Here is a 27,037-nt window from a genome sequence, read left to right on the forward strand (position 1 = left end):
ATGTTTAACAATGTTAACTATAATAAAGTTATCATATGCTGATAACAAGTGTAGTTTAACCCTTTCAGGGTCCGTCCCGTAGATCTACGGCTTTACGTTCAGGGTCCAAACCGTAGATCTACGCCATGAGCTCAGCTCACTCTGATAAACTGTGAGTGGTACATTTGGGCCTAGATATGAGAGAATACATCTATGTGGTATGTGTGCACCACATAAAACAGATCCTGCAGCACACTGTGTATAATGAGAGAAAAAAAATGAAATCATGATTTTTCGATTAAAACAGCAACTCTGCAGTGTTTTTTCGTATGTTTTTTATAGTTGTATTTGCGATTTCTTGGTCTCATTTGATAGAATGGAAGACATATTACAGAAATAGAGATGATTTTGATTGGTTTTAGCACTGGAAATGACTTGAAACTGAGCTCAAAGTAGCAGAAATGTTAAATTTTTGCCGATATTCAAGAGTAAACAAACGACCTCACACGTCTAATACACATCAGCTGGTGGGTGTAATATACATTCACAAATATGGTGATGATATTTATACAATTATTACAGTATTGCATAACAGTAAATCTTCTATTTTTTGGTGTGAATAAAAATTCATTATGTGAATAAAAAATCAAAATGGAATTTATTTGTAAAGCCTCAAAACATAACTAATGAACAGAGGAAATGTTAGTTTAGTGCCAGGAATGCCTACATTGTTCATTCTGGACCCTATTTTGAAATTGGAATATTTTGAACTTTGTGTTAAATTGGCCAAATTAACAATTTCCGATCACTTTATTTTGTAGTTGAAACAGTTGACTTGGCGATTTCTTGTGCTCAATCGATAGAAGTAATACTAGTGAAATAGCTAAGAATTTGGTTGATTGGAATAATGTAATTGGCCTAAAATGGGAGTCAAAGTCGGCAAAATCGCCGATTCGTAAATATCGCTGACACATCAAAATTCGCGAGAGCATAATTTCGTCAATTTTCCACCAAATTTCGTACTTTTTGTTTTATTACCTTCACAAAAAGATTCTCTACGATTTCATAAGAAAAAATAACAAATTTTTTTTTTGAAAATTCTTGGACACTGGTGAGTGACTCCAGATTTGGGCCTTGGACCCTGAAAGGGTTAAGGCAGGTGATGTATGGATGGATAATTATTCACAGGTGTATACACTTGCGGGTGCTTTACTTTGTAAATATATATAATTATGAGACAGCATCGTGCAGTGCTGGGTAGTTGTAAAAAAAAGCATACTACAGGCGGGGATAGAACCCGCGGTCAGTCATAAAACTCCAGACCAACACACTAGCCACTGGGCCAGTGACTAGCACATCAGTCTGGAGTTTTATGAGTCACTGATTGAGGGTTCTATTCCCACATTTGGTATGGTTTGTTTGCAATTGTGTCATTATGATTTTGTGAGTCTGGGTAGTTGTAGTAAGGCGGTACACTAACAAGTGCTGAAAAAAGCAAACACACACAACAAAAGCAGATCTTTTCTTAAATGCAACATTCCACCTATAACAGGCCTCCTTATAGGTGAGTTGTATTAAATAAAAGGGCTTTTGCTGTAAGTATATGTTTTTCCTACCAGCCCTGCATTGGTACTCACCACAAAATACTGACACGTACCAAGGCTTATGTAGGCTTTCACATTCTTTCTGGTGTAAAGATGCAGTTCATTAATCCTAAAATATTCCAGGATATTAACTTTCAGTCCAGTAATAATTTGAATTATCAAGGTGTCAGCGCTAACAGGTGAAGACAGTTCTATGAAGCAGTTGCAAATTATCACAAGAAAAGCAGCATTTCAGTTTTGATGGGCAGTAAATCACGAGTTTATTACATGTTATAAATAAATGTTCACATGAAGTCGTCTTTAATATGAGTGACTACTAAATAGCCAATTTAGTAACATGACTGCAAAACCTCGATACCCAGCCTATCCTCTAAAGTAAACATTGTACACTAAAATGTAGATGTGATAATGTAATAATGTACCTTATTTTACAGTTCACTTGGTAGATCATCTATTCAAACAGGTAATCACTTATGCCGTTATGTACTAACCCATTTACAGTGGAGCCCCGGTTTACGATATTATTTCATTCCAGAAGTATGTTCAGGTGCCAGTACTGAACGAATTTGTTCCCATAAGGAATATTGTGAATTAGATTAGTCCATTTCAGACCCCCAAACATACACGTACAAACGCACTTACATAAATACACTTACATAATTGGTCGCATTCGGAGGTGATCGTAAACCGGGGTCCACTATATTTGTATCATTGTATTTTTATAACTGATTTGGTTTTGTTAGCAGATAATCTAAACTGAATAACAAATTAGAGAAATGAGCTTAAAATGAAAATGAAAATGTACCTTAGCATCAAGACAAGTTGCAATACCATGGCTGGAACAAATTTGTCATTTTAACGGCCAATGTCATGCAACAGCTGATCCTTTTCCAAAATTAATTATCCTTCCCAAGCCTTCACAGATACTGTCTTGTTGAATTGGACCTTATACACAACATATCTCTGAATTTTGGCTCCAATTTTGTTTCTGTAGATGCTTACTACTACCAGTAAAATACACAGTAAAATGCTCTTTTCTTAAGAACGTGTAACTTTACTTATCTTAACTGCCTCATCTTTCTGTCCAGACCTGAATTACAGTGGACCCCCGAATAACGATCACCTCCCAATGCGACCAATTATGTAAGTGTATTTATGTAAGTGCGTTTGTACGTGTATGTTTGGGGGTCTGAAATGGACTAATCTACTTCACAATATTCCTTATGGGAACAAATTCGGTCAGTACTGGCACCTGAACATACTTCTGGAGTGAAAAAATATCGTTAACCGGGGGTCCACTGTATTTGCTCTCTTCCCATTTCTTTTTCACTTGCATCTGGACAATCGTCCAGAATGAAGCCATAATGTCACCGACTTTCCATTCCAAATTTTTGGATTAGTTTATTAAGAGATTCAGGGAAACCGGCTAGCTAGACCTGAGTGCTAGAGGTGGGAAGCAGTGCTTGCACTCTGAAGGAAGGCTGGAGATATTGCAGTCTGGAGGGTCATCAGAACTGTGATGTCGATGCCCCTCTGGCAAGATGGTGATGGAGTGAAACATGGTGATAGTGTTTCTTTATTTTCAGGTTCCTGTACCTTGGTAGAAGTTGGCCAGTGTGTTAAAAGGAAATTCTTATTCTTGTAAAATTTGCTTTCAAATTTAGGAAATTTTGTCCATGACCAGACTATCAGAGAAGGGGAGGGGGTAGCCATCCCTTTATCCTTTATGTAGCAGATATGTATATGATCAAAAACCTATATATACCTTATCAGTATATATGGACATACTCGTTCACCCAGGAGTGGTTGTGACGCTGCCGAAATCATTAACTGTGAAACTTGTAAAGTTTTAAGGTTTATTACAAAAAATACATTACCATATTTGAAAGCAAATAAATTCATCTTAAAAAACCTCATAAATTGTGTAAATTTATAGAAGCCATTATTTGACCACTCAAAACCATTAACTCGTTTAATTTGAAAATGCAAAGCCATTATCTATTGCAGGAGGACTGCAACGTCCTTGATGGTAGTCCTTAAATTGACTACTGTATAGTTTTATTCAGAGTAATATTATACATTTCATGATAAAAACATCAAGACAATGCTCTAAGTCACAGTCCTCGGCGTGCCTCAATCATTACAAACTATATATCTGTCATTTCTTGTTTCCATTTTTTTTTTCAGTATAGCAGCTACTTCATTTTCCAATTTCACACGAGTTGTGTCACTATTGGCTGTATAAAAGAGACGGTACTGTCCTCTGCAATTTTGTGATTTTCATGCCCTTTTCTGCGGCATCTTCCAATACCTGCGAGATTGCCAACTTCCACTTGAAAACACCTGAAGGCTTTGCTATACAGTGGACCCCCGGTTTACGATCACCTCCAAATGCGACCAATTATGTAAGTGTATTTATGTAAGTGCGTTTGTACGTGTATGTTTGGGGGTCTGAAATGGACTAATCTACTTCACAATATTCCTTATGGGAACAAATTCGGTCAGTACTGGCACCTGAACATACTGCTGGAATGAAAAAAGTTCGTTAACCGGGGGTCCACTGTACTCTCTAATTTATAATTTTTATCTTCTCCATTTTGAATGTGATCTCCAGTGAGCTGGAAACCTCATTTTTCATCTTTTTTTGAATATCTTGAGATGCTGACACCTTTGCAATTCTCTTTTTCTGTCTTCTCCTTCTTCCATAACTTCATCTTCCTCGGATTTCCTTTCAGGTGGTTTACTTGCTTCTCCGGTACTCTCTACAGATTTATCCTTTCTTTTTTTTCTGCTTTTTTTGCCTTTCTGTCTTTTTCTCTCTCTTGTTTATCTTGCTGTTGCCACTTGTCATGATTGTGACCAGACCTACCTGGAGTTCATTACCTTTGTAAATTGTGAGTTCATTACCTCTGTAACTTGCTCAGCTATCAAAACTCTGAAGTCCAGTCCCTGGACCAATTATGTACCTCTGTAATCTTTTGACTACCGCCCACAGGATGGGTATGGGGTGCATAATAAACATATTAAACTAACTTAAACATTGCAATCCACTGTACAGGGTTCAGGGTTATCGCTGTTCTGTGGTGCAGTTGTAGAAGGTTCCTCAGCTTCCTGGTTCTTAGCATTCCAACTCCAGGTGTTGTTCACAGACTGGAATACTTCCCAAGCTTTATCCACAAGGACGCCACTATGGATCTTGGCGCTGTTGAACAGGAACTTCTTGAACACCAAAATTAAACGTATTATCACAGAAAAGAAAACTGGGTCCTGGTGTATATCTATATAAAAAATACTTTGGAAAATATTAATCCTTTATACTGTAGCTGGTAGGTGAAACAAAAATTGAAGTTCCGTATTAAATTATGATGAACAAAATACACATGCAGAATAACTTAATACAGTGGACCCCCAGTTTACGATATTATTTCATTCCAGAAGTATGTTCAGGTGCCAGTACTGACCGAATTTGTTCCCATAAGGAATATTGTGAATTAGATTAGTCCATTTCAGACCCCCAAACATACACGTAAAAACGCACTTACATAAATACACTTACATAATTGGTCACATTGGGAGGTGATCGTAAACCAGGGGTCCACTGTATAGGTGTTATATAATTTTATATCCACAAAAGTAATGCATTTTTTATCTCACTAAATTTAAGATAGTGGGAGTGCACTAGTTTATATCCTGTAGCTGTAGCTCAACCAAAGAATAATATTAAGTTCTAATGAAATGGACAGGATTCTAACCCATGGCGAGCTAGACCTAAAATTAGCACTCAAGTGACCTAAGTGTGGCCCGGTGGCCCGGTGGCTAAAGCTGCCGCTTCACACATGGAGGGCCCGGGTTCGATTCCCGGCGGGTGGAAACATTTCGACACGTTTCCTTACACCTGTTGTCCTGTTCACCTAGCAGCAAATAGGTACCTGGGTGTTAGTCGACTGGTGTGGGTCGCATCCTGGGGGACAAGATTAAGGACCCCAATGGAAATAGGTTAGACAGTCCTCGATGACGCACTGACTTTCTTGGGTTATCCTGGGTGGCTAACCCTCCAGGGTTAAAAATCTGAACGAAATCTTATTATTTTATTATTATCACACTGGCCGATTCCCACCAAGGCAGGGTGGCCCGAAAAAGAAAAACTTTCACCATCATTCACTCCATCACTGTCTTGCCAGAAGGGTGCTTTACACTACAGTTTTTAAACTGCAACATTAACACCCCTCCTTCAGAGTGCAGGCACTGTACTTCCCATCTCCAGGACTCAAGTCCGGCCTGCCGGTTTCCCTGAACCCCTTCATAAATGTTACTTTGCTCACACTCCAACAGCACGTCAAGTATTAAAAACCATTTGTCTCCATTCACTCCTATCAAACACGCTCACGCATACCTGCTGGAAGTCCAAGCCCCTCGCACATAAAACCTCCTTTACCCCCTCTCTCCAACCTTTCCTAGGCCGACCCCTACCCCGCTTTCCTTCCACTACAGACTGATACACTCTTGAAGTCATTCTGTTTCGCTCCATTCTCTCTACATGTCCGAACCACCTCAACAACCCTTCCTCAGCCCTCTGGACAACAGTTTTGGTAATCCCGCACCTCCTCCTAACTTCCAAACTACGAATTCTCTGCATTATATTCACACCACACATTGCTCTCAGACATGACATCTCCACTGCCTCCAGCCTTCTCCTCGCTGCAATATTCATCACCCATGCTTCACACCCATATAAGAGCGTTGGTAAAACTATACTCTCATACATTCCCCTCTTTGCCTCCAAGGACAAAGTTCTTTGTCTCCACAGACTCCTAAGTGCACCACTCACCCTTTTTCCCTCATCAATTCTTATCTTATCTTATGTTAGGATGAACCTTAATAGGCCAGCACAGTGGAGTCGTTATAGTGGTGGCCTGTCAATTTTAGGACAAGCTTGCCACGGGTTTGAATCTTGTTCATTCAGTGAGCTCTTCACAATAGTGTTATTATGATTTTGTGAATCAAAGCTCTAATGTTAGATGATGAAAAAATAATTCAATGTTAACTAAAAAATGTCAAGAATATTTTTATCTTTCATTTGACAGTCTTCACTATAAAGGAGTTTTAAATACTACAATACAGTGGACCCTCACCTAACGATATTAATTGGTACCTGAGAACGAATATCGTTAGGCGAGTTTTTTAGCGTTAGCCGAGGCAAAATGTTAGCGTTAAAATGTATCGTTAGGCGAATTTAACGTTATGCAATGCGTTCGTTAGGCGAGGGTCCACTGTATTTAGCCATTAGTACTGGCCACATTATCCTAGTATAAACGGCTTACAGTGTTTCATTACTTATTTATCTCTTTTCGTAGACACAAATGCAGTATAATGCGAGTCTTTATTAACAATGTTCCGCCTCACACAGTGGGCTTTGTCAAGTCACAAACACATCTGTTTGTTGAAGATTGGGACACTTATGCAACATATGGGAATCTTTATTGAAGAAACGTTTCACCACCAAAGGCTCTGGTGGCCTGGTGGTTAACGCTCTCGCTTCACACGGTGAGGGCCTGGTTTCGATTCCCAGCCAGAGTAGAAACATTGGACGTGTTTCTTTCCACCTGTTGTCTATGTTCCCCATCAGTAAAATGGGTACCTGGGTGTTAGTCGACTGGTGTGGGTCGCATCCTGGGACACTGACCTAAGGAGGCCTGGTCACAGACCGGGCCGCGGGGGCGTTGACCCCCGGAACTCTCTCCAGATAAACTCCAGATAAACCACACAGTGGCTTCATCAGTCTGATACAAAGCAGAAAGATGTAAGGAGAGGAGGAGTTTGAAGTAATCAGTCCCTTAGCCTGGAGTCGATGTGTTCAGTCCATCACTCGACTCCAGGCTGAGGGATTGATTACCTCAAACTCCTTACACCTTTCTACTTTGTATTGGACTGATGAAGCCACTGTGTGGCAAAGCATTTCTTTAATAAAGATTCCCATATGTTGCATAAGTGTCTCAATCTTCAACCTGTCAGTTTTAAACAGATCTGGTTGTGACTGTACAGTGGACCCCCGCCTTACGATATAATTTCATTCCAGAAGTATGTTCAGGTGCCGTTACCAAACGAATTTGTTCCCATAAGGAACATTGTGAATTAGATTAGTCCATTTCAGACCCCCAAAAATAGACGAACAAAAGCACTTACATAAATACACTTACATAATTGGTCGCATTGGAAGCTGATCGTAAAGCGGGGTTCCACTGTATTTATGTCTACTTTTCCATTGTGTTTGTATTTTGTACCATTCATCTCCATCTTTCTTTGTTTTCAAACTACATGTATAAAGATGGTAAATCTAAACCAAAATGTATTTAACAGTGTATATACACAATAAATTTATTCCTTATTTGTGGTTACAGTGGTGGGCCATGCTAACCTCCCTAGCTGGATGAAACTTACTATAGCCAGCTGGCCTAGTTGCTTACACACTGGCCTGTAGTTATATGACTCACTTGCCATGGATTCTAACCCCCACCTGTACCATGGTTTGTTTACAATTGTGTTATATGATTTTGTGAGTCATTTCTCATACATATTGTCTTGTACAAGTGGGACTTTGACCATGCTGATGAGTGTTTAGGAGTTATCTATAGAAATACTGTAGGGCTGGTCATGGACCAGGCAACTGGGGCGCTGACCCCCGAAACACCCTTCAGGAATACTCCGTCCAGGGTTTATAATGGAAAGACTTTCGTCCGTTTCTTACCCTGAATTCTGGCTTCTTGTGAGGAATATTTTGACCCTTAAACTGTCCAAACGTAGATCTACGTTTGCTCGCGTAGCACTCCAAACGTAGATCTATGTTTTTTTTACATTGTTTCTTATGGAGAAAATTAATGTCGGAGCGCTACGTGCGCAAACGTAGATCTACGTTTGGACAGTTTAAGGGTTAAAGGTAGTGATGTGGTCGAGGAGTTCCTTCAGATGTGGCTCCATGTTGTGAGTTTTGGTCACTTTCTCTCTGACTTTTGCTATCCAGGTTTCTTGTTTCTTCTTGTCCTTCATCTCTTTGGCCATATACCGGCTCCCACCACATTTCTCAGCTTCAGTTATACCTTTCAAATGACTTGCATACTCCTGTCCCCTATGGGCATAAATATATGACATTTTAAATGAAGACAGTGGCAAAAATTTGCTGACTAATTCTTTTTCACAACATCGGTCATTTCCCACCAAGATAGGAAGAGTCAAAACAGGAAACACATTAATACGTATCTTTATTTACTACAAGTACATGTAAATGTTGTGTATCTTTATACGTATATGCTTCTAAACTGTTGTGTTCTGAGCGCCTCTGCAAAAACAGTGACAATGTGTGAGTGGTGAAAGTGTTTAATGATGATGAAAGCATTTTCTTTTTGGGGATTTTCTTTCTTTTTTGGGTCACCCTGCCTCGGTGGGAGACGGCCGACTTGTTGAAAAAAAAAAAAAACATGTATAAAGTATACAGACCATGGCTGACATCTATGACATACTACTATATAGAAAGTCACTTATTATGCTGAGCATTTCCTACAAATTAGGTCATTTTGTCCCAGGATGCGACCCACACCAGCCCACTAAGCCCCAGGTACCCATTTTACTGATAGGGAACATAGACAACCGGTGTAAAGAAAGATGCCCAATGTTTCTACCCTGGCTGGGAATCGAACCCGGGCCCTCCGTGTGTGAAGCGGGAGGTTTAGCCACCAGGCCACCAGAGCCCATCGTTCGCTCAAAAGCTGCTTTGCCACAAATATGCAGACATCACCATTCCCACCCATCTTTCAGAGTACAGGCTCTGTAATCACTCCCAAAACTCTATTCTGGCCAACCAGTTTCCCTAAATCCCTTCACACATCATCTTAAATGACCAAACTTTCTTAACAACCCTTTCTATGCTCTTTGAATTATACCTTGTATACTACCACAAGTCTTCTAATCTCCTAATTTATTCTCAGTACAATACAGTGGACCCCCACTTTATGATCACCTCCCAATGCGACCAATTATGTAAGTGTATTTATGTAAGTGTGTTTGTACGTGTATGTTTGGGGGTCTGAAATGGACTAATCTAATTCACAATATTCCTTATGGGAACAAATTCGGTCAGTAATGGCACCTGAACATACTTCTGGAATGAAATAATATCGTAAACCGGGGGTCCACTGTATTCACATTACACACTGAACTCAGACATAACATTTCCACTACCACCGGCCTCCACTTATGCTTCACACTTTACAAATATGTTACTACCATCATACAGTCTCCCTTTTTTTTAACATATAACAACACATCCCCACGGTGCCCTGTGGGCTGGTCACTAAACCTCTCGCTTCACATGGGTCTGCATTCGATTCTCAGCGTGGGTAGAAACACTGGGCATGTTTCTTCACACCAGTTGTCTATGTTAACCCATCAGTAAAATGAGTACCTGGGTGTTAGTGAACTGGTGTGGGTGGCATCCTGGGTGTTAGTGGACTGGTGTGGGTCACATCCTGGGTGTTAGTGAACTGGTGTGGGTCACATCCTGGGTGTTAGTGAACTGGTGTGGGTCACATCCTGGGTGTTAGTGAACTGGTGTGGTTCACATCCTGGGTGTTAGTGAACTGGTGTGGGTCACATCCTGGGTGTTAGTGAACTGGTGTGGGTCACATCCTGGGTGTTAGTGAACTGGTGTGGGTCACATCCTGGGTGTTAGTGGACTGGTGTGGGTCACATGCTGGGTGTTAGTGGACTGGTGTGGGTCACATCCTGGGTGTTAGTGGACTGGTGTGGGTCACATCCTGGGTGTTAGTGAACTGGTGTGGGTCACATCCTGGGTGTTAGTGAACTGGTGTGGGTCACATCCTGGGTGTTAGTGAACTGGTGTGGTTCACATCCTGGGTGTTAGTGAACTGGTGTGGGTCACATCCTGGGTGTTAGTGGACTGGTGTGGGTCACATCCTGGGTGTTAGTGGACTGGTGTGGGTCACATGCTGGGTGTTAGTGGACTGGTGTGGGTCACATCCTGGGTGTTAGTGGACTGGTGTGGGTCACATCCTGGGTGTTAGTGAACTGGTGTGGGTCACATCCTGGGTGTTAGTGAACTGGTGTGGGTCACATCCTGGGTGTTAGTGAACTGGTGTGGTTCACATCCTGGGTGTTAGTGAACTGGTGTGGGTCACATCCTGGGTGTTAGTGGACTGGTGTGGGTCACATCCTGGGTGTTAGTGAACTGGTGTGGGTCACATCCTGGGTGTTAGTGAACTGGTGTGGTTCACATCCTGGGTGTTAGTGAACTGGTGAGGTTCACATCCTGGGTGTTAGTGAACTGGTGTGGTTCACATCCTGGGTGTTAGTGAACTGGTGTGGTTCACATCCTGGGTGTTAGTGAACTGGTGTGGGTCACATCCTGGGTGTTAGTGAACTGGTGTGGGTCACATCCTGAGTGTTAGTGAACTGGTGTGGTTCAAATCCTGAGTGTTAGTGAACTGGTGTGGGTCACATCCTGAGTGTTAGTGAACTGGTGTGGTTCACATCCTGGGTGTTAGTGAACTGGTGTGGTTCACATCCTGGGTGTTAGTGAACTGGTGTGGGTCACATCCTGGGTGTTAGTGAACTAGTGTGGTTCACATCCTGGGTGTTAGTGAACTAGTGTGGTTCACATCCTGGGTGTTAGTGAACTGGTGTGGGTCACATCCTGGGTGTTAGTGAACTGGTGTGGTTCACATCCTGAGACAAGGACCTGATTTGCAGGAAATACTCAGCATAACAAGGTACTTTCTATATAGCAGTATGTCACTGATGTCAACTATGGTCTGTATACCTTGTACATGTACTTGAAGTAAATAAAGATATTATACAGTGGACCCCCGGTTAACGATATTTTTTCACTCCAGCAGTATGTTCAGGTGCCAGTACTGACCGAATTTGTTCCCATAAGGAATATTGTGAAGTAGATTAGTCCATTTCAGACCCCCAAACATACACGTACAAACGCACTTACATAAATACACTTACATAATTGGTCGCATTGGGAGCTGATCGTTATGCGGGGGTCCACTGTATTATTATTATTGTACTTATCATTACTAATATACATGTAGCGGTACCACAGCAGTACAGATAAACACTGTATCTAAACAATAAACACAGTACAAGATTTGTTTGACAAATAATGTTGGATATCTGCACTTTCTAAGTACAATGTACTAACATGGACATAGACAAAAGACTCAGTTATTTAACCCGTAAACGGTCCAAACGTATATATACGTTTTTTCAACATTTGAAAGTATGTAAAAAAGTAGATCTTTTTTTTGTTTTTTTACATTTGAAAATGTGTAAAAAAAACTTTGATCTACTTTTTTTTTTGTTATATTTGAAAATATGTAAAAAAAACGTAGATCTACTTTTGTAGCTCTACACATGTGAACGTAGATCTGCTGGGACCGTTTATGGGTTAAAAGTACAATGGACCCCCGCTTAACGATCACCTCCAAATGCGACCAATTATGTAAGTGTATTTATGTAAGTGCGTTTGTACGTGTATGTTTGGGGGTCTGAAATGGACTAATCTACTTCACAATATTCCTTAAGGGAACAAATTCGGTCAGTACTGGCACCTGAACATACTTCTGGAGTGAAAAAATATCGTTAACCGGGGGTCCACTGTATTCCTTATGGGAACAAATTCGGTCAGTACTGGCACCTGAACATACTTCTGGAGTGAAAAAAGTTCGTTAACCGGGGGTCCACTGTATCAGGAAATTTAAAGAGCTGACCATTTACCAGATTACTGCTTATACTGTACTAATTTTCTGGACAACTGACCCTTCTAAACACCCAGTCAATGGAATAATGGCATTTATAATAAAGGGCCAACATAATAAGGCTGGAAAGCATAGCACTATGAAGCATATACAAACGTATTATATAGCGTATAAATTCTCGCAAGAAAACAATACACGTACATGTTGATTCTAGGTTTCATTTCTATTTCAAAATTTTAAGGATATTATAGGCATCTTGAAATTAAGATAATAGCTTGGATTACCTCTATTCTTGTGGTGTAGGATGAGTTATGATCACTTGTTAGCTGCCTAGCATCTAAAAGTTGTAAACAGATGCAATACAATATATCATATATCATATATCATATATCATATATCATAAACATAAAATGTAAAACTGAACAACAACATTTTAACTACTATAAGATGAAAATGTCACTCGGCAATACAGTGGACCCCCGCATAACGATCAGCTCCCAATGCGACCAATTATGTAAGTGTATTTATGTAAGTGCATTTGTACGTGTATGTTTGGGGGTCTGAAATGGACTAATCTACGTCACAATATTCCTTATGGGAACAAATTCGGTCAGTACTGGCATCTGAGCATACTTCTGGAATGAAAAAATATCGTTAACCGGGGGTCCACTGTATACCCAAAATAATTACTGTATTTTGCGGCTTATAAGACATATTTTTTTTTTCTATAAAATGTCTCCAAAAACCAGCCTGCGTCCTATAAACTGAAGGTCAGTGACGGGAGCTATAAGTTTGGGGTGTGACGTGGGTTGCAGCTCTCCAAGTTACGATCAATGCTGAGCCATTAAAACTAAAACAAGTCTTATAAGCCACGTCTTATAAGCTACATTTTATAAGCCGCATCTTAAAAGCCACGAAATACAGCACTTATACATACTTAAGATAGCTTAGCGATGCTACACCACATTAAAAGCTGTAAACAAAATACTTGTTTAACATTATTAAAATAAACATTAAACATCCCATGTATGATTAGCATATTTTGTGTATAGAGCAAAAAATTAACACTACTAACCTAAATGTTTTGCCACAGTCCATACGTGAGACGGTTCTATTGAAGCATCTTCTATTCCAGCGAGTATCCATTTGGTTCTTCTTCAGACATGCTCCACACGAGTCACACACAAAGGTCACCATGTTCTCCAGCAGTTTCCAATCTGAAATATATTTTCGGTATTAATGGAGTGAATACAGATGAGTGAATACACAAACTCATCAAGGGGCCAAGGGCTAACCCATACAAGCAAAATGCCATCATATACATAAAGCAGAAATGTGGGACTCCGTTTAAAAAACTGCAAAATGGTCTTATTACTACCCCACACTGGTTAACCCCTTTCACTTTCTCTCTACATCATTGACGCCAGTGTCGCTCATGTACATCTATGTTACGAGCTCGACACCTAAAGTCGGTACCTGACAAGCTGGGCTGTGGTTCCTACTTTGGTTTACATGCAGCCAGCAATAACAGCTTGATTGATCAGGTCCTGATCCACCACAAAGCCTGGTCATGGACTGGGCCATGAAAGCGTTGACCCCCAAAACACCCTCCAGGTACACTCCAGGTATGTCCTCTCACCCACCACCACATTACTTTTTAAGAAATCACTAGAAACCAGCACTTTGCTGACATTAGTCAAGACGGCAAGAGTTACACCAACACACAAAGGTGGAGACCCAACTGATGTAAGTAATTATAGGCCAATATCAAACTTACCAATGATATCTAAAAAATTTGAAAAACTAATACGCAAGATATACTCCTTTATAACATCACAAAATATTCTCAACTTCTGCCAGTTCGGCTTCAGATCAAACAAAAACACAAATGATGCAATCATAAAAATAATAGACTTCCTTTACATAGCTCTTGAAAATAATGAATATTGACTAGGCCTCTTTGTCAACCAAGGAAAGATTTTGATACAGCAGATCACAGCATCCTACTTTATAAAGTTGATCATTATGGTATCAGAGGCCATGCACTTGCATATACACCTACCATCTGATTTACGACCACTCGACTTACGACCGTATTTTTTATGCCAAATTTCTGGGAAATAAACCAGTATTTGTGTTGTACACAGTGTTTATCCTAAACCTTACAGTATAAAACACAGTACTAACAACATAAAAAGTAAAGTAAAACATGAAATACCAAAATAAAACAATAAAATAAAGTCATTACAAAAATGTTTTGCTGATATTCAGTAGTAAAGTTCGACTTACAACCATTTCGACTTACGACCGGTTTCTCGGAACCGAACTCGGTCGTAAGTCGGATGGTAGGTGTATAAAGTCTTACCTTAATAATAGACAGCAATACGTCTCTATTAAAGACACAACCTCCTCAACAAGACCTTTGGACATTGGCGTTCCACAGGAAAGCGTCCTTGGCCCTCTGCTTCTCCTTTTATACATCAATGACCTTCCAAATGTATCACACCTTAGACCTATTCTATTTGCTGATGACCCATCTTTCGTCATCTCCCACCCAAATCTAGCATCACTCAACAACATTGTTTATGAAGAGCTCATGAAAATACCAGCCTGGATGACTACCAATAAACTTACACTTAACAGTGACAAACCTTCTATATTATGTTTGTGAACACAGCAAGTGATGTCCAACTAAACACTGTGATTAACAATACAGTGGACCCCCGGTTTACGATATTATTTCATTCCAGAAGTACGTTCAGGTGCCAGTACTGAACGAATTTGTTCCCATAAGGAATATTGTGAATCAGATTAGTCCATTTCAGACCCCCAAACATACACTTACAAATGCACTTACATAAATACACTTACATAATTAGTCGCATTGGGAGGTGATCATAAAGTGGGGGTCCACTGTACTCTTATTGCTAAACATAACCAGGAAAAATTTCTGGCTCTGCACCTTGACAACAACTTGAAATTCAACACCAATATCCACCACATAACAAAAAAAGTGTCCAAAACAGCTGACATCCTTTCAAACATACATTATTATATACCACAAACAGCACTACTTACACTATACTATTTATTTATTTAGTAATTTAAGCATACAAACAGAGGTACAAAAAATACAGGTACGAGCAGCATGCCAAGTGATCTACCATTACTTCACCTATGCTGAATGTACCTGGAGATCTACAACAGCAAATTAAGCCATTAATAACTCAACAAGACGCTACAGTACGAGTAATCACACAGTCCACTGCTAGACAACACACGCCCCCACTCTTCAAAGACCTAAATCTACTTACTATATCAAACATTCACTCTTCTACCGTGCAACCTTCATTTACAGAACAATAAATTCTAATATTAATCCTGACCTGAAGTGCTTCCCTGACAGTTGCAACAGAACCCATAGACATAGTACAGTGGACCCCCGCTTTACGATCACCTCCCAATGCGACGAATTATGTAAGTGTATTTATGTAAGTGCGCTTGTACGTGTATGTTTGGGGGTCTGAAATAGACTAATCTAATTCACAATATTCCTTATGGGAACAAATTCGGAATGAAAAAATATCGTAAACCGGGGGTCCACTGTACTAGAAATAAAAATCTCTATGACCTACCCAGTGTCTGACTTAACATATGTAAAAACTCAATGTGCATAAAGGACCCAAAAATCTGGAACTCTCTGCTAGAAATCTCCAGAGACTCAGTATCTGCCAGTGTCCTCAATACTACTGCAGAAAACACCTCATTTTCGTAATATATCCTAACAAACAATTAACCCGTAAACGGTCCAAGCAGATCTACGTTCACATGTGTAGTGCTACAAAAGTAGACCTACGTTTTTTTTACATATTTTCAAATACAACAAAAAACGGAGATCAAAGTTTTTTACACGTTTTCAAATGTAAAAAAAAAAAAATCTACTTTTTTTTACATACAGTGGACCCGCGCATAACGATTACCTCCGAATGTGACCAATTATGTAAGTGTATTTATGTAAGTGCGTTTGTACATGTATGTTTGGGGGTCTGAAATGGACTAATCTACTTCACAATATTTCTTATGGGAACAAATTCGGTCAGTACTGGCACCTGAACATACTTCTGGAGTGAAAAAATATCGTTAACCGGGGGTCCACTGTACTTTCAAATGTTGAAAAAACGTATAAAGTGGACCCCCGGTTTACGATATTTTTTCACTCCAGAAGTATGTTCAGGTGCCAGTACTGAACGAATTTGTTCCCATAAGGAATATTGTGAAGTAGATTAGTCCATTTCAGACCCCCAAACATACACATACAAACGTACTTACATAAATACACTTACATAATTGGTCGCATTAGGAGGTGATCGTAAAGCGGGGGTCCACTGTATATACGTTTGGACCGTTTACGGGTTAAATACTTTAAATGTATTAAATATGCTAAACAATTGTCTCAATCACAAACAAGTGAGGAACAATACATTCTTATTCTCATTACTTGTAACCATAATTCTATAATAACTGTCTGCTTGTTTGTTCTCCTTGTAACTTCTAAATTTACTGTTTATCAGCCCTTAATGTTTTTAAATATAAGCAATTAGTTATTGTCATTGTAGTCTGAAGTTAGGCTTACGTTTGCCCAAAATGCTGTGAATAAGTATGGGCTTTATGTATGTACAACTATATGTCACCCGTCCCCATACAAACATTGTATCGTGATGAAATTATCATTATTATTATTCTTTCCTTTCTTTCAACACACCGGCCGTATCCCACCGAGGCGGGGTGGCCCACCGAGGCGGGGTGGCCCACCGAGGCGGGGCGGCCCAAAAGGAAAAACAAAAGTTTCTCCTTTTACATATTATATTTACAAAAAAATCACATTATATAGAGGAGCTGTACTGTATACAGTATTGAAGACAAGGTAATAATGTACAATAATGAAAAATTAAAATTTGCTCCTCCATAACCTGTCTAGTTTTAATGTATAAGCAGTAATATTAGTCTACCTGAAATGCTCAGCCATGTTAGTGGCTTTTTTTTTTTTTTTTTTGTAACAAACTGGCCATATCCCACCAAGGCAGGGTGACCCAAAAAGGAAAACTAAAGTTTCTCTCTTTAAATTTAGTAATGTATACAGGAGAAGGGATTTCTAGCCCATTGCTCCTGCCATTTTAGTCGCCTCTTACAACACGCATGGCTTACAAAGGAAGAATTCTGTTCCAAATTCCCCATGGAGTTCTTTGTGCTTAGCAATACTTTATAATATGTAAATCACACATTGTATATTATGTATAAAATGAGTTTTGAATCTGAACATACAAGAACGCCTTCAGCTCCTCTTGCCGATATTATCAACCCAAGATGAGTTCCAGGGATCCTGTGAGAATATTCCAGTTGAGCTGGGCGGCAATACGGGATAGAGGTTGATGCGTTCCAGGTTGGGAAAATTCTTTTCGACAAAGTTCCAGAATTTGCGTTCATCGGGCTGGTGCACACTGACGGCCAAACTTTTGAGGTTCGGAAGAGCAGTGGCGACCATCTGTGCAGTCTGGAGTTTGATTTCACAAGACACTGGAAGCACAAGTAATTGTACGTTTCTCCAGCCACCACCTTCAATTACCACCTCCAAGGCTTCATTCAAGTTGTATATTGTAGCCCACATGCAGTGAACCTCTTGCAAATTTTTCATTTTAGCGTTTAAAATCTTGAAGAGCCGAACAGAAATGTTTTGCATGAGTTCCAACTTTTCAACTGTTGGGAATAAAGAATCTATACTGTTGGAATTGGATATATCAAAACCAAAGCTGTGCATCTTCAAAACGAACGTTTTGAGTTGAGTACAGGATTGGCTGAGAATTATCAAGTCCTGACTCTCTAGAAGGTAACTGGTAAGGTACAGGAATGTCAACTGGGGTCCATAGCTAGAGAACATCAAATCTTGAAACCTGCACACGCTTCCCACTGTCATGATGAGCATTTTCAAATGCGGGAGCAGTTTAAGCGACCTTCCAATGGTTGTTTCGTTACCTGGGTCTGAGCGCAGTGCCAGCACTTCCAACTTAGGGCAGAGAATTGGCAGTGTCTGCAGAGTGTTGACAGTAACCTCTTCGTGATCAAGCATCAAGTGTTGGACAGCAATAGTCTGCTTATTGTAGGTGGCTTGATAGAGGAAGTGCAGAGCGTCCCGCAGAATATACTCAGAACACTGAATGTGCTCTATCTCTGGTAACAAGAGCAACAGGGACACTCCCTTTCCCGTGAACCTCAACTGTTCATCACTGCAATCGTATTCGTCGGCAAATTCCGAGAAGTACACCCGCCTCAGCTTCCTGCAGTGAGCCAGAAAAGCCAGCCCCACGTCAGTAATAAGATTTCCCATATCCTCCTCCCGGACATCGAAAATCACCAGATGGTGACAGTTCATTCCTAAAACAGCTAGGAGGTCATCTCCCACAAAAGATCCAATAACCAACACTTGTAGGTTGGTTAAGTGCCCCAATAAAGGCAGGAATGATAAGTACTGTTGACTGGTAATATCTTCCACCTTGAGGTGAGTAATATGAGACACACCACTGTTATGTAGGGAATCCTCCCAGTAGCTCAGAACCTGTTTAATGTTGTAAGTAGTGACGTGGATTTTCCCCTTGAGTACTAGGATCGGTAGAAAGAGCTGGGTGAGGTGAGGGTTATCGTAGTACTGGCAGGAAGCGGCCAACTTTGCCAAGAGTGGGGCAGCTGGCAACAGGTACTGATACACTGCGAGGACCTTAGCCTTGTCTTCCAGCTGGAACGAGTGCAACCACTCAATGACGACATCCCACGACAGCTTCTGTAACGCAAGTACCTTCATACTTCACAAGTTCCTCTCTGCACAACTCTTCCTGCAAAATGTATTGAAATTAATACTAAAAGACCTTAAAGAATACTACTTCATAGCAGGTGAAAAAACTTACAATTTCCGAGTCCATTTATTAAAGTCATAAAATACAATCGGTCACAATGGTGACTGACTTTCACCAAAACATTCATCGTATTTTGTTACTTTGGTGAATGTCCTAACTGCAAATTTTCTCACGTCCTATGAAGAAAAATTTAAATGGCAAAATTTTTTAATAATTTTACACAAAAAAATAAAATCACATGACAAAATACTCTGATAACCTTTTTTAAAATACCAGTACAGTAGGAAAATTACTGAAAAAAATACTTTACAGCAAATATACTGAAAAAAGTATCATACACACATAAAAGTTTATTTAAAAAAAAAAGGGGGGGAGAGGGAATTTCCAAAAGTGAAGAAATATCACATTAACGTAGAGCATCTACGATATTTTGTCATTTTTTTAACATGCTTATCAGCAGATGGATCTACGAAAGACTATGTGAATCATAGAAGTAATGAGGGGAAAAAGGTGAGTGATGCACTGAGGAGTCTGTGGAGATACAGAGCTTTATCCATGGGAGCAAAGATGGGAATGTATGAGAGTATAGTTATACCAAGGCTCTTATATGGGTGTGAAGCATGGGTGGTGAATGTTGTAACAAGGAGAAGGCTGGAGGCAGTGGTAGAGGAGGCCAGAGGTAGTGGTGGAGGAGGCTGGAGGTAGTGGTGGAGGAGGCTGGAGGTAGTGGTGGAGGAGGCTGGAGGTAGTGGTGGAGGAGGCTGGAGGTAGTGGTGGAGGAGGCTGGAGGCAGTGGTGGAGGAGGAGGCTGGAGGCAGTGGAGTGGAGGAAGCTGAAGGCAGTGGAGTGGAGGAGGTTGGAGGCAGTGGAGTGGAGGAGGTTGGAGGCAGTGGAGTGGAGGAGGTTGGAGGCAGTGGAGTGGAGGAGGTTGGAGGCAGTGGAGTGGAGGAGGTTGGAGGCAGTGGGGTGGAGGAAGCTGGAGGCAGTGGAGTGGAGGAGGCTGGAGGCAGTGGAGTGGAGGAGGCTGGAGGCAGTGGAGTGGAGGAGGTTGAAGGCAGTGGAGTGGAGGAGGTTGGAGGCAGTGGGGTGGAGGAGGCTGGAGGCAGTGGAGTGGAGGAGGTTGAAGGCAGTGGAGTGGAGGAGGTTGGAGGCAGTGGGGTGGAGGAGGCTGGAGGCAGTGGAGTGGAGGAGGTTGAAGGCAGTGGGGTGGAGGAGGTTGGAGGCAGTGGGGTGGAGGAGGCTGGAGGCAGTGGGGTGGAGGAGGTTGGAGGCAGTGGAGTGGAGGAGGTTGGAGGCAGTGGAGTGGAGGAAGCAGGAGGCAGTGGAGTGGAGGAAGCTGGAGCCAGTGGGGTGGAGGAAGCTGGAGGCAGTGGAGTGGAGGAGGCTGGAGGCAGTGGAGATGTCATGTCTGAGGGCAATGTGTGGTGTGAATATAATGCAGAGAGTCTGTAGTTTGGATATTAGAAGGTGGAAATAAATGGTATAAAATACCGACACAGTGGAAATATAAACACATAAACAGTGTAATTTATTATTATTTATTAATTAACACACTGACCGATTCCCACCAAGGCAGGGTGGCCCGAAAAAGAAAAGCTTTCACCATCATTCACTCCATCACTGTCTTGCCAGAAGGGTGCTTTACACAACAGTTTTTAAACTGCAACATTAACACCCCTAACATAATGTGATCCTTTATTGGCAATAAAGGATCACATTATACTGCTTATGTGTTTATATTTCCATTAGAAGGAGGTGCAGGGTTTCTAAAGGTATTATCTAGAGGGTTGAGAAAGGTTTGTTGAGGTGGTCCAGACATTTAGAGATGATCTAACAAAATACAATGACATGGAAGGCATATAAATCTATAGCAGAAGGAAGGCAGGGATAGGGGTTGGTAAAGGAGGTTTTGTGTGCGAGGGGCTTGGACTTCCAGCAAGCACGTGTGAGTGTTAGATAGGAGCGAGTGGAGACAAATGGTTTTTATGACTTGATGTACTGTTGGAGTGTAAGGTAACATGAAGGCATTCAGGGAAACTGGTTAGCTGGACTTGAGTCCTGGAGGTGGAAAGTACAGTGCCTGCACTCTTTAGGAGGGGTGTTATTGTTGCGGTTCTTGAACTGTAGTGTTGGTATACCTCTGGCAAAACAGTGACGGAGCAAATAATGATGAAAGCGTTTTTTTCTTCTTTCAGTCATCCTGCCTGGGTGAGAAACAACCGATGTGTTTATTTTTTCAACACACTTGCTACCTCAAAAAAATTAGGAAGCGACAAGGCAGAAGTAAACCTGTCTCTCTCTGATTATTATTAAACATAAGCGTATCAGTGTAGGGTGAGACTTCAAATGTAGGGTGAGACTTCAAATGTAGGGTGAGACTTCAAATTTAGGGTGAGACTTCAAATTTAGGGTGAGACTTCAAATTTAGGGTGAGACTTCAAATTTAGGGTGAGACTTCAAATTTAGGGTGAGACTTCAAATGTAGGGTGAGACTTCAAATGTAGGGTGAGACTTCAAATGTAGGGTGAGACTTCAAATGTAGGGTGAGACTTCAAATGTAGGGTGAGACTTCAAATTTAGGGTGAGACTTCAAATTTAGGGTGAGACTTCAAATGTAGGGTGAGACTTCAAATGTAGGGTGAGACTTCAAATGTAGGGTGAGACTTCAAACATCATCTAAGGAAACACTTCGTATTGCTTTCTCTCCCATCAAGAAAATACTCTAAATAACTATGGGCTTTCTGGACGTATAACTAAATGTCACCCGTCACTGTACAAATATTGTTTACCTGGAGTTTACCTGGAGAGAGTTTCGGGGGTCAACGCCCCTGCGGCCCGGTCTGTGACCAGGCCTCCTGGTGGATCAGCGCCTGATCAACCAGGCTGTTGCTGCTGGCTGCACGCAAACCAACGTACGAGCCACAGCCCGGCTGATCAGGAACTGACTTTAGGTGCTTGTCCAGTGCCAGCTTGAAGACTGCCAGGGGTCTGTTGGTAATCCCCCTTATGTGTGCTGGGAGGCAGTTGAACAGTCTCGGGCCCCTGACACTTATTGTATGGTCTCTTAACGTGCTAGTGACACCCCTGCTTTTCATTGGGGGGATGGTTCATCGTCTGCCAATATTATCATTATTATTATTAATTATGATTATTATTATTAAGTTTTTAAGCCTGTGTGAATTAGAAGATAATGAATCTTATACAAGAGTGAAAGTTGTCACACTTGTTCTGTGATAATGACGGATGGATCTCTTGGGAGATTCTGAAGAGAAGTTGCAAAGGTTGGTGGAGGAATTTGGGAAGGCATGCTGGTGAGGGTCTCTTGATCCAAGGGAGTGGAGGCCTCCTTTCCCATGGGATCAAACTTATTGCTCTAGGGCACTGTGAGGGTCGGTGATGTTTAATTTGTCAAGAACGCCAGTGTTGGTTTACAGTGGAGAACTGGACCTAATATTCCCCTTCCTTGGATCAACCCTGATTACTTCCCATGTCCCTAGGTGCTTTGTGGCCCCTACGGGTTCAGCACTTCCCCCTATAATAATGTCTCCTGAGGTGGGTGTGAATCAGTTGCCAAACCCCAATAAAAATAAAGTCAGTGACTTTATTGATGGTTTTTATTAACACATCGGCTGTTTCCCACCAAGGCAGGGTGACCCGATGAAGAAGAAACACTTTCATCATCACTCACTCCATCACTGTCTTGCCAGAGGCGTACCTACACTATAGTTAAGATAAGATAAGATAAGATTTCGTTCGGATTTTTAAACCCGGGGGGTTAGCCACCCAGGATAACCCAAGAAAGTCAGTGCGTCCCCCAGGATGCGACCCACACCAGTCGACTAACACCCAGGTACCTATTTGCTGCTAGGTGAACAGGACAACAGGTGTAAGGAAACGTGTCGAAATGTTTCCACCCGCCGGGAATCGAACCCGGGCCCTCCGTGTGTGAAGCGGGAGCTTTGGGCACCAGGCCACCGGGCTGTAATATATCCCCACACCTTCAGAGTCCAGGTACTGTACTTCCCACCTCCAGGACTCAAGTCTGACTAACCGGTTTCCCTGGATCCCTTCATGTTACCTTACTTGCACTCCAACAGCACATCAAGTCATAAAAACCATTTGCCTCCACTCATTGTTAGTATTATGAGCATGGGGAAGGGCTAAACCCATAGGATTATACAGTGCCTGTGGGGGGATGTGGAAGGTATTCAGGCTTAATTCAGGAAACTGGAGCACAGATCCAATTCCCTAGATCAAAAGCCCCTCACCAGCATCAAGGAACCTCCCCTGATGGGCTGCCTCCACTCAATCCTAACACACACACACACACACACACACACACACACCGAGCATATCTCCTGAGGTGCACATCAATCAGATAACTGCTGGAGCATACGGGTGCCTGGCAAACCTACGGATAGCGTTCCGATACCTCAGCAAGGATTCGTTTAAGACTCTGTATACCATTTACGTCAGGCCCATACTGGAGTACGCAGCACCAGTTTGGAACCCACACCTAGTCAAGCACGTCAAGAAATTAGAGAAGGTGCAAAGGTTTGCAACAAGACTAGTCCCAGAGCTACGGGGATTGTCCTACGAAGAAAGGTTGAGGGAAATCGGCCTGACGACACTGGAGGACAGGAGGGTCAGGGGAGACATGATAACGACATATAAAATACTGCGCGGAATAGACAAGGTGGACAAAGATGGGATGTTCCAGAGATGGGACACAGACACAAGAGGTCACAATTGGAAGTTGAAGACTCAGATGAATCAAAGGGATGTTAGAAAGTATTTCTTCAGTCATAGAGTGGTCAGGCCGTGGAATAGCCTAGAAAGTGAAGTAGTGGAGGCGGGAACCATACATAGTTTTAAGGCGAGGTATGATAAAGCTCATGAGGCAGGGAGAGAGAGGACCTAGTAGCATTCAGTGAAGAGGCGGGGCCACAAATAGGTGAGTACAAATAGGTGAGTACACACACACACACACGCTTGCTGGAAGTCCAAGCCCCTCACTCACAAAAACCTCCTTTACCTCCTTCCCCCTGTCCCTTATTGCAGTTACCTTATTAATCCTGAGAGAGACAAGCAAGAGGCATATTTTCCAGATCTTGCCGGCCCTACACGGCTTCCTACAAGACTTGAAATGGAAGACAATCCCCCCGTCTGGGTTAAATCTTCTCTCTCGCTGCACTCTGGAATGTTAGAAATCACAGATAAAAATATTTCTATGGTGTTATAGGAATGTAATTCATGACTATGGTGCTCCACTTGCAATGGGGTTGCCTTCCCATGACCCCATCACAGGTTGTTAATATTGTAAGCTGAAAATATCATAAGTTGTTAATATCGTAAGTTGAAATTACAGTGGACCCCCGGTTTATGATCAGCTCCCAATGCAACCAATTATGTAAGTGTATTTATGTAAGTGCATTAGTATGTGTATGTTTGGGGGTCTGAAATAGACTAATCTAATTCACAATATTCCTTATGTGAACAAATTCGTTCAGTACTGGCACCTGAACATACTTCTGGAATGAAATAATATCGTAAACCGGGGGTCCACTGTACTGTATGTCCAATATGAATATGATATGCTAAACAAGTAAACAAATAACTACTATGGCTAACGCATCGGTCTAGAGTTTTGCGACTCTCTGTTCGCGGTTTCTAACCCCACCTGTGGTATGGTTTGCTGGCAGTTGTGTCATTACGACTTCGTGAGTCAAATAACTACTGCCACTGAATAAGTACATTAACAAATAATTACTGTAACTAACTAAATACCAGCAATGACAAGTCAATAAATGAATACAAGTTACAGACTAACAGCCTTCATGTTGGGTAATTATCTTAAGGTTCATCTCCAAAGTAATTGCTGCCGCACCATCGTAATGTAGAAATATTGTAAGTCACACCGTTGTAAGTCAAGGAGCGTCTGTACCCATACAAGACAGTAGGAGCCCCGTACCCGTGGGGGATATGTTCCAAGGATCTGCCGTGGATATAAAAACCGTGGATACCTGGAGAGAGTTTTGGGGGTCAACGCCCCCATGGATCAGTCTCAGACCAGGCCTCGTGACCTGGTAAAATACATATATGTACACACCAGTAACATACACATATGGGAAGTCAATATACACACATAGGTAATATACACACATAAATAATAAGATAATTTACACAATATAAGGTAATTTACACAACATATTTTCATGGAAGATAATAATAATAATTTAAAAATTACATAATTACATTTAATTACAAATTTCTTCACTAGTTTAGCAACCCCTGACACAACTATATCTCCCATAGTATAATAATAATAATTTAAAAATTAGTATTCCCCATTTAGTATCTACAGTATCTCCTTCACTAGTTTAGCAACCCCTGACTCCCCCTAGTATCTCCCCCCTAAATCCCCCTTTAAAAAGGGTCCCCCTACACAGTAAGACACCCAAGGGTGAGAGGACACCCTAGGGTGAGAGGACACCCTAGGGCGAGAGGACACCCTAGGGCGAGAGGACACCCTAGGGTGAGAGGACACCCTAGGGCGAGAGGACACCCTAGGGCGAGAGGACACCCTAGGGCGAAAGGACACCCTAGGGTGAGGACACCCTAGAGAGGACACCCTAGGGTGAGAGGACACTAGGGTGAGAGGACACCCTAGGGTGAGAGGACACCCTAGGGTGAGAGGACACTAGGGTGAGAGGACACCCGAGTGAGAGGACACCCTAGGGTGAGAGAACACTAGGGTGAGAGGACACCCTAGGGTGAGAGGACACCCTAGAGAGGACACCCTAGGGTGAGAGGATACCCTAGGGTGAGAGGACACCCTAGAGAGGACACCCGAGTGAGGACACCCTAGGGCGAGAGGACACCCTAGGGTGAGAGGACACCCTAGAGAGGACACTAGGGCGAGAGGGCACCCTAGGGTGAGAGGACACTAGGGTGAGAGGACACCCGAGTGAGAGGATACCCTAGGGTGAGAGGACACTAGGGCGAGAGGGCACCCGAGTGAGAGGACACCCTAGGGCGAGAGGACACCCTAGGGTGAGAGGACACCCTAGGGTGAGAGGACACCCTAGGGCGAGAGGACACCCTAGGGCGAGAGGACACCCTAGGGCGAGGACACCTGAGTGAGGACACCCTAGGGCGAGGACACCCTAGAGAGGACACCCTAGGGCGAGAGGACACCCTAGAGAGGACACACTTGGGTGAGAGGACACCCTTATATACACCCTGAAATAAGATGACGTCCTAAAATGCGCCATAAATAGGGTAAAATTTGCAAAATATGAGAGTTACTTCGAAATTTGTTGTTGTTGGGGTTTTTAAGGGCGAGTGACGACTCACTCTCTCCTGCCTTATTTAGGAAGTTAGTATAAATATTTAGGGAGTTATCAATATTTAGGTAGTTATTGTCAATATTTAGGTAGTTATTGTCAATATTTAGGTAGTTATTGTCAATATTTAGGTAGTTATTATCAATATTTAGGGAGTTATTATCAATATTTAGGTAGTTATTGTCAATATTTAGGTAGTTATTGTCAATATTTAGGTAGTTATTGTCAATATTTAGGTAGTTATTGTCAATATTTAGGAAGTTATTATCAATATTTAGGTAGTTATTGTCAATATTTAGGTAGTTATTGTCAATATTTAGGTAGTTATTGTCAATATTTAGGTAGTTATTATCAATATTTAGGTAGTTATTGTCAATATTTAGGTAGTTATTGTCAATATTTAGGTAGTTATTGTTAATATTTAGGTA

At 41.7% G+C, this 27,037-nt stretch overlaps 1 protein-coding gene across 3 annotated transcripts; it reads right to left on the bottom strand.

Moving 5' to 3' along the window:
• Positions 1–1,957: 1,957 nt before the first annotated feature.
• On the bottom strand, positions 1,958–26,619 carry LOC128702472 (uncharacterized). Of its 3 annotated transcripts, XR_011394771.1 has the most exons (6): positions 26,572–26,619; positions 24,329–24,458; positions 18,389–19,242; positions 13,434–13,575; positions 8,329–8,706; positions 1,958–4,785 (listed from the first exon to the last, which is right to left on the bottom strand). XR_011394771.1 is itself a non-coding variant. In XM_070105384.1 (5 exons), exons 3-5 carry the CDS (start codon positions 19,209–19,211, stop codon positions 8,505–8,507), a joined length of 1,167 nt encoding a protein of 388 aa, XP_069961485.1. In that variant the 5' UTR covers positions 19,212–19,242; positions 24,329–24,458; positions 26,572–26,619; the 3' UTR covers positions 6,644–8,504. The 3 variants fall into 3 exon arrangements, 2 of the variants coding, with proteins under 2 accessions (XP_069961485.1, XP_069961484.1); XM_070105384.1 differs by lacking the exon at positions 1,958–4,785 and having other exon boundaries at positions 6,644–8,706; XM_070105383.1 differs by lacking the exons at positions 1,958–4,785; positions 8,329–8,706 and having other exon boundaries at positions 17,681–19,242.
• Between the last annotated feature and the right edge of the window lie 418 nt (positions 26,620–27,037).

This window comes from Cherax quadricarinatus, chromosome 98, assembly GCF_038502225.1.
Source record: "Cherax quadricarinatus isolate ZL_2023a chromosome 98, ASM3850222v1, whole genome shotgun sequence".
In the NCBI taxonomy this organism is placed as follows: Eukaryota; Metazoa; Arthropoda; class Malacostraca; order Decapoda; family Parastacidae; genus Cherax; species Cherax quadricarinatus.

What these genes read in the sequence shown, in the direction of transcription:
- LOC128702472 (XM_070105383.1), bottom strand. Translation starts at nt 19,211, where the DNA reads ATGAAGGTACTTGCGTTACAGAAGCTGTCGTGGGATGTCGTCATTGAG.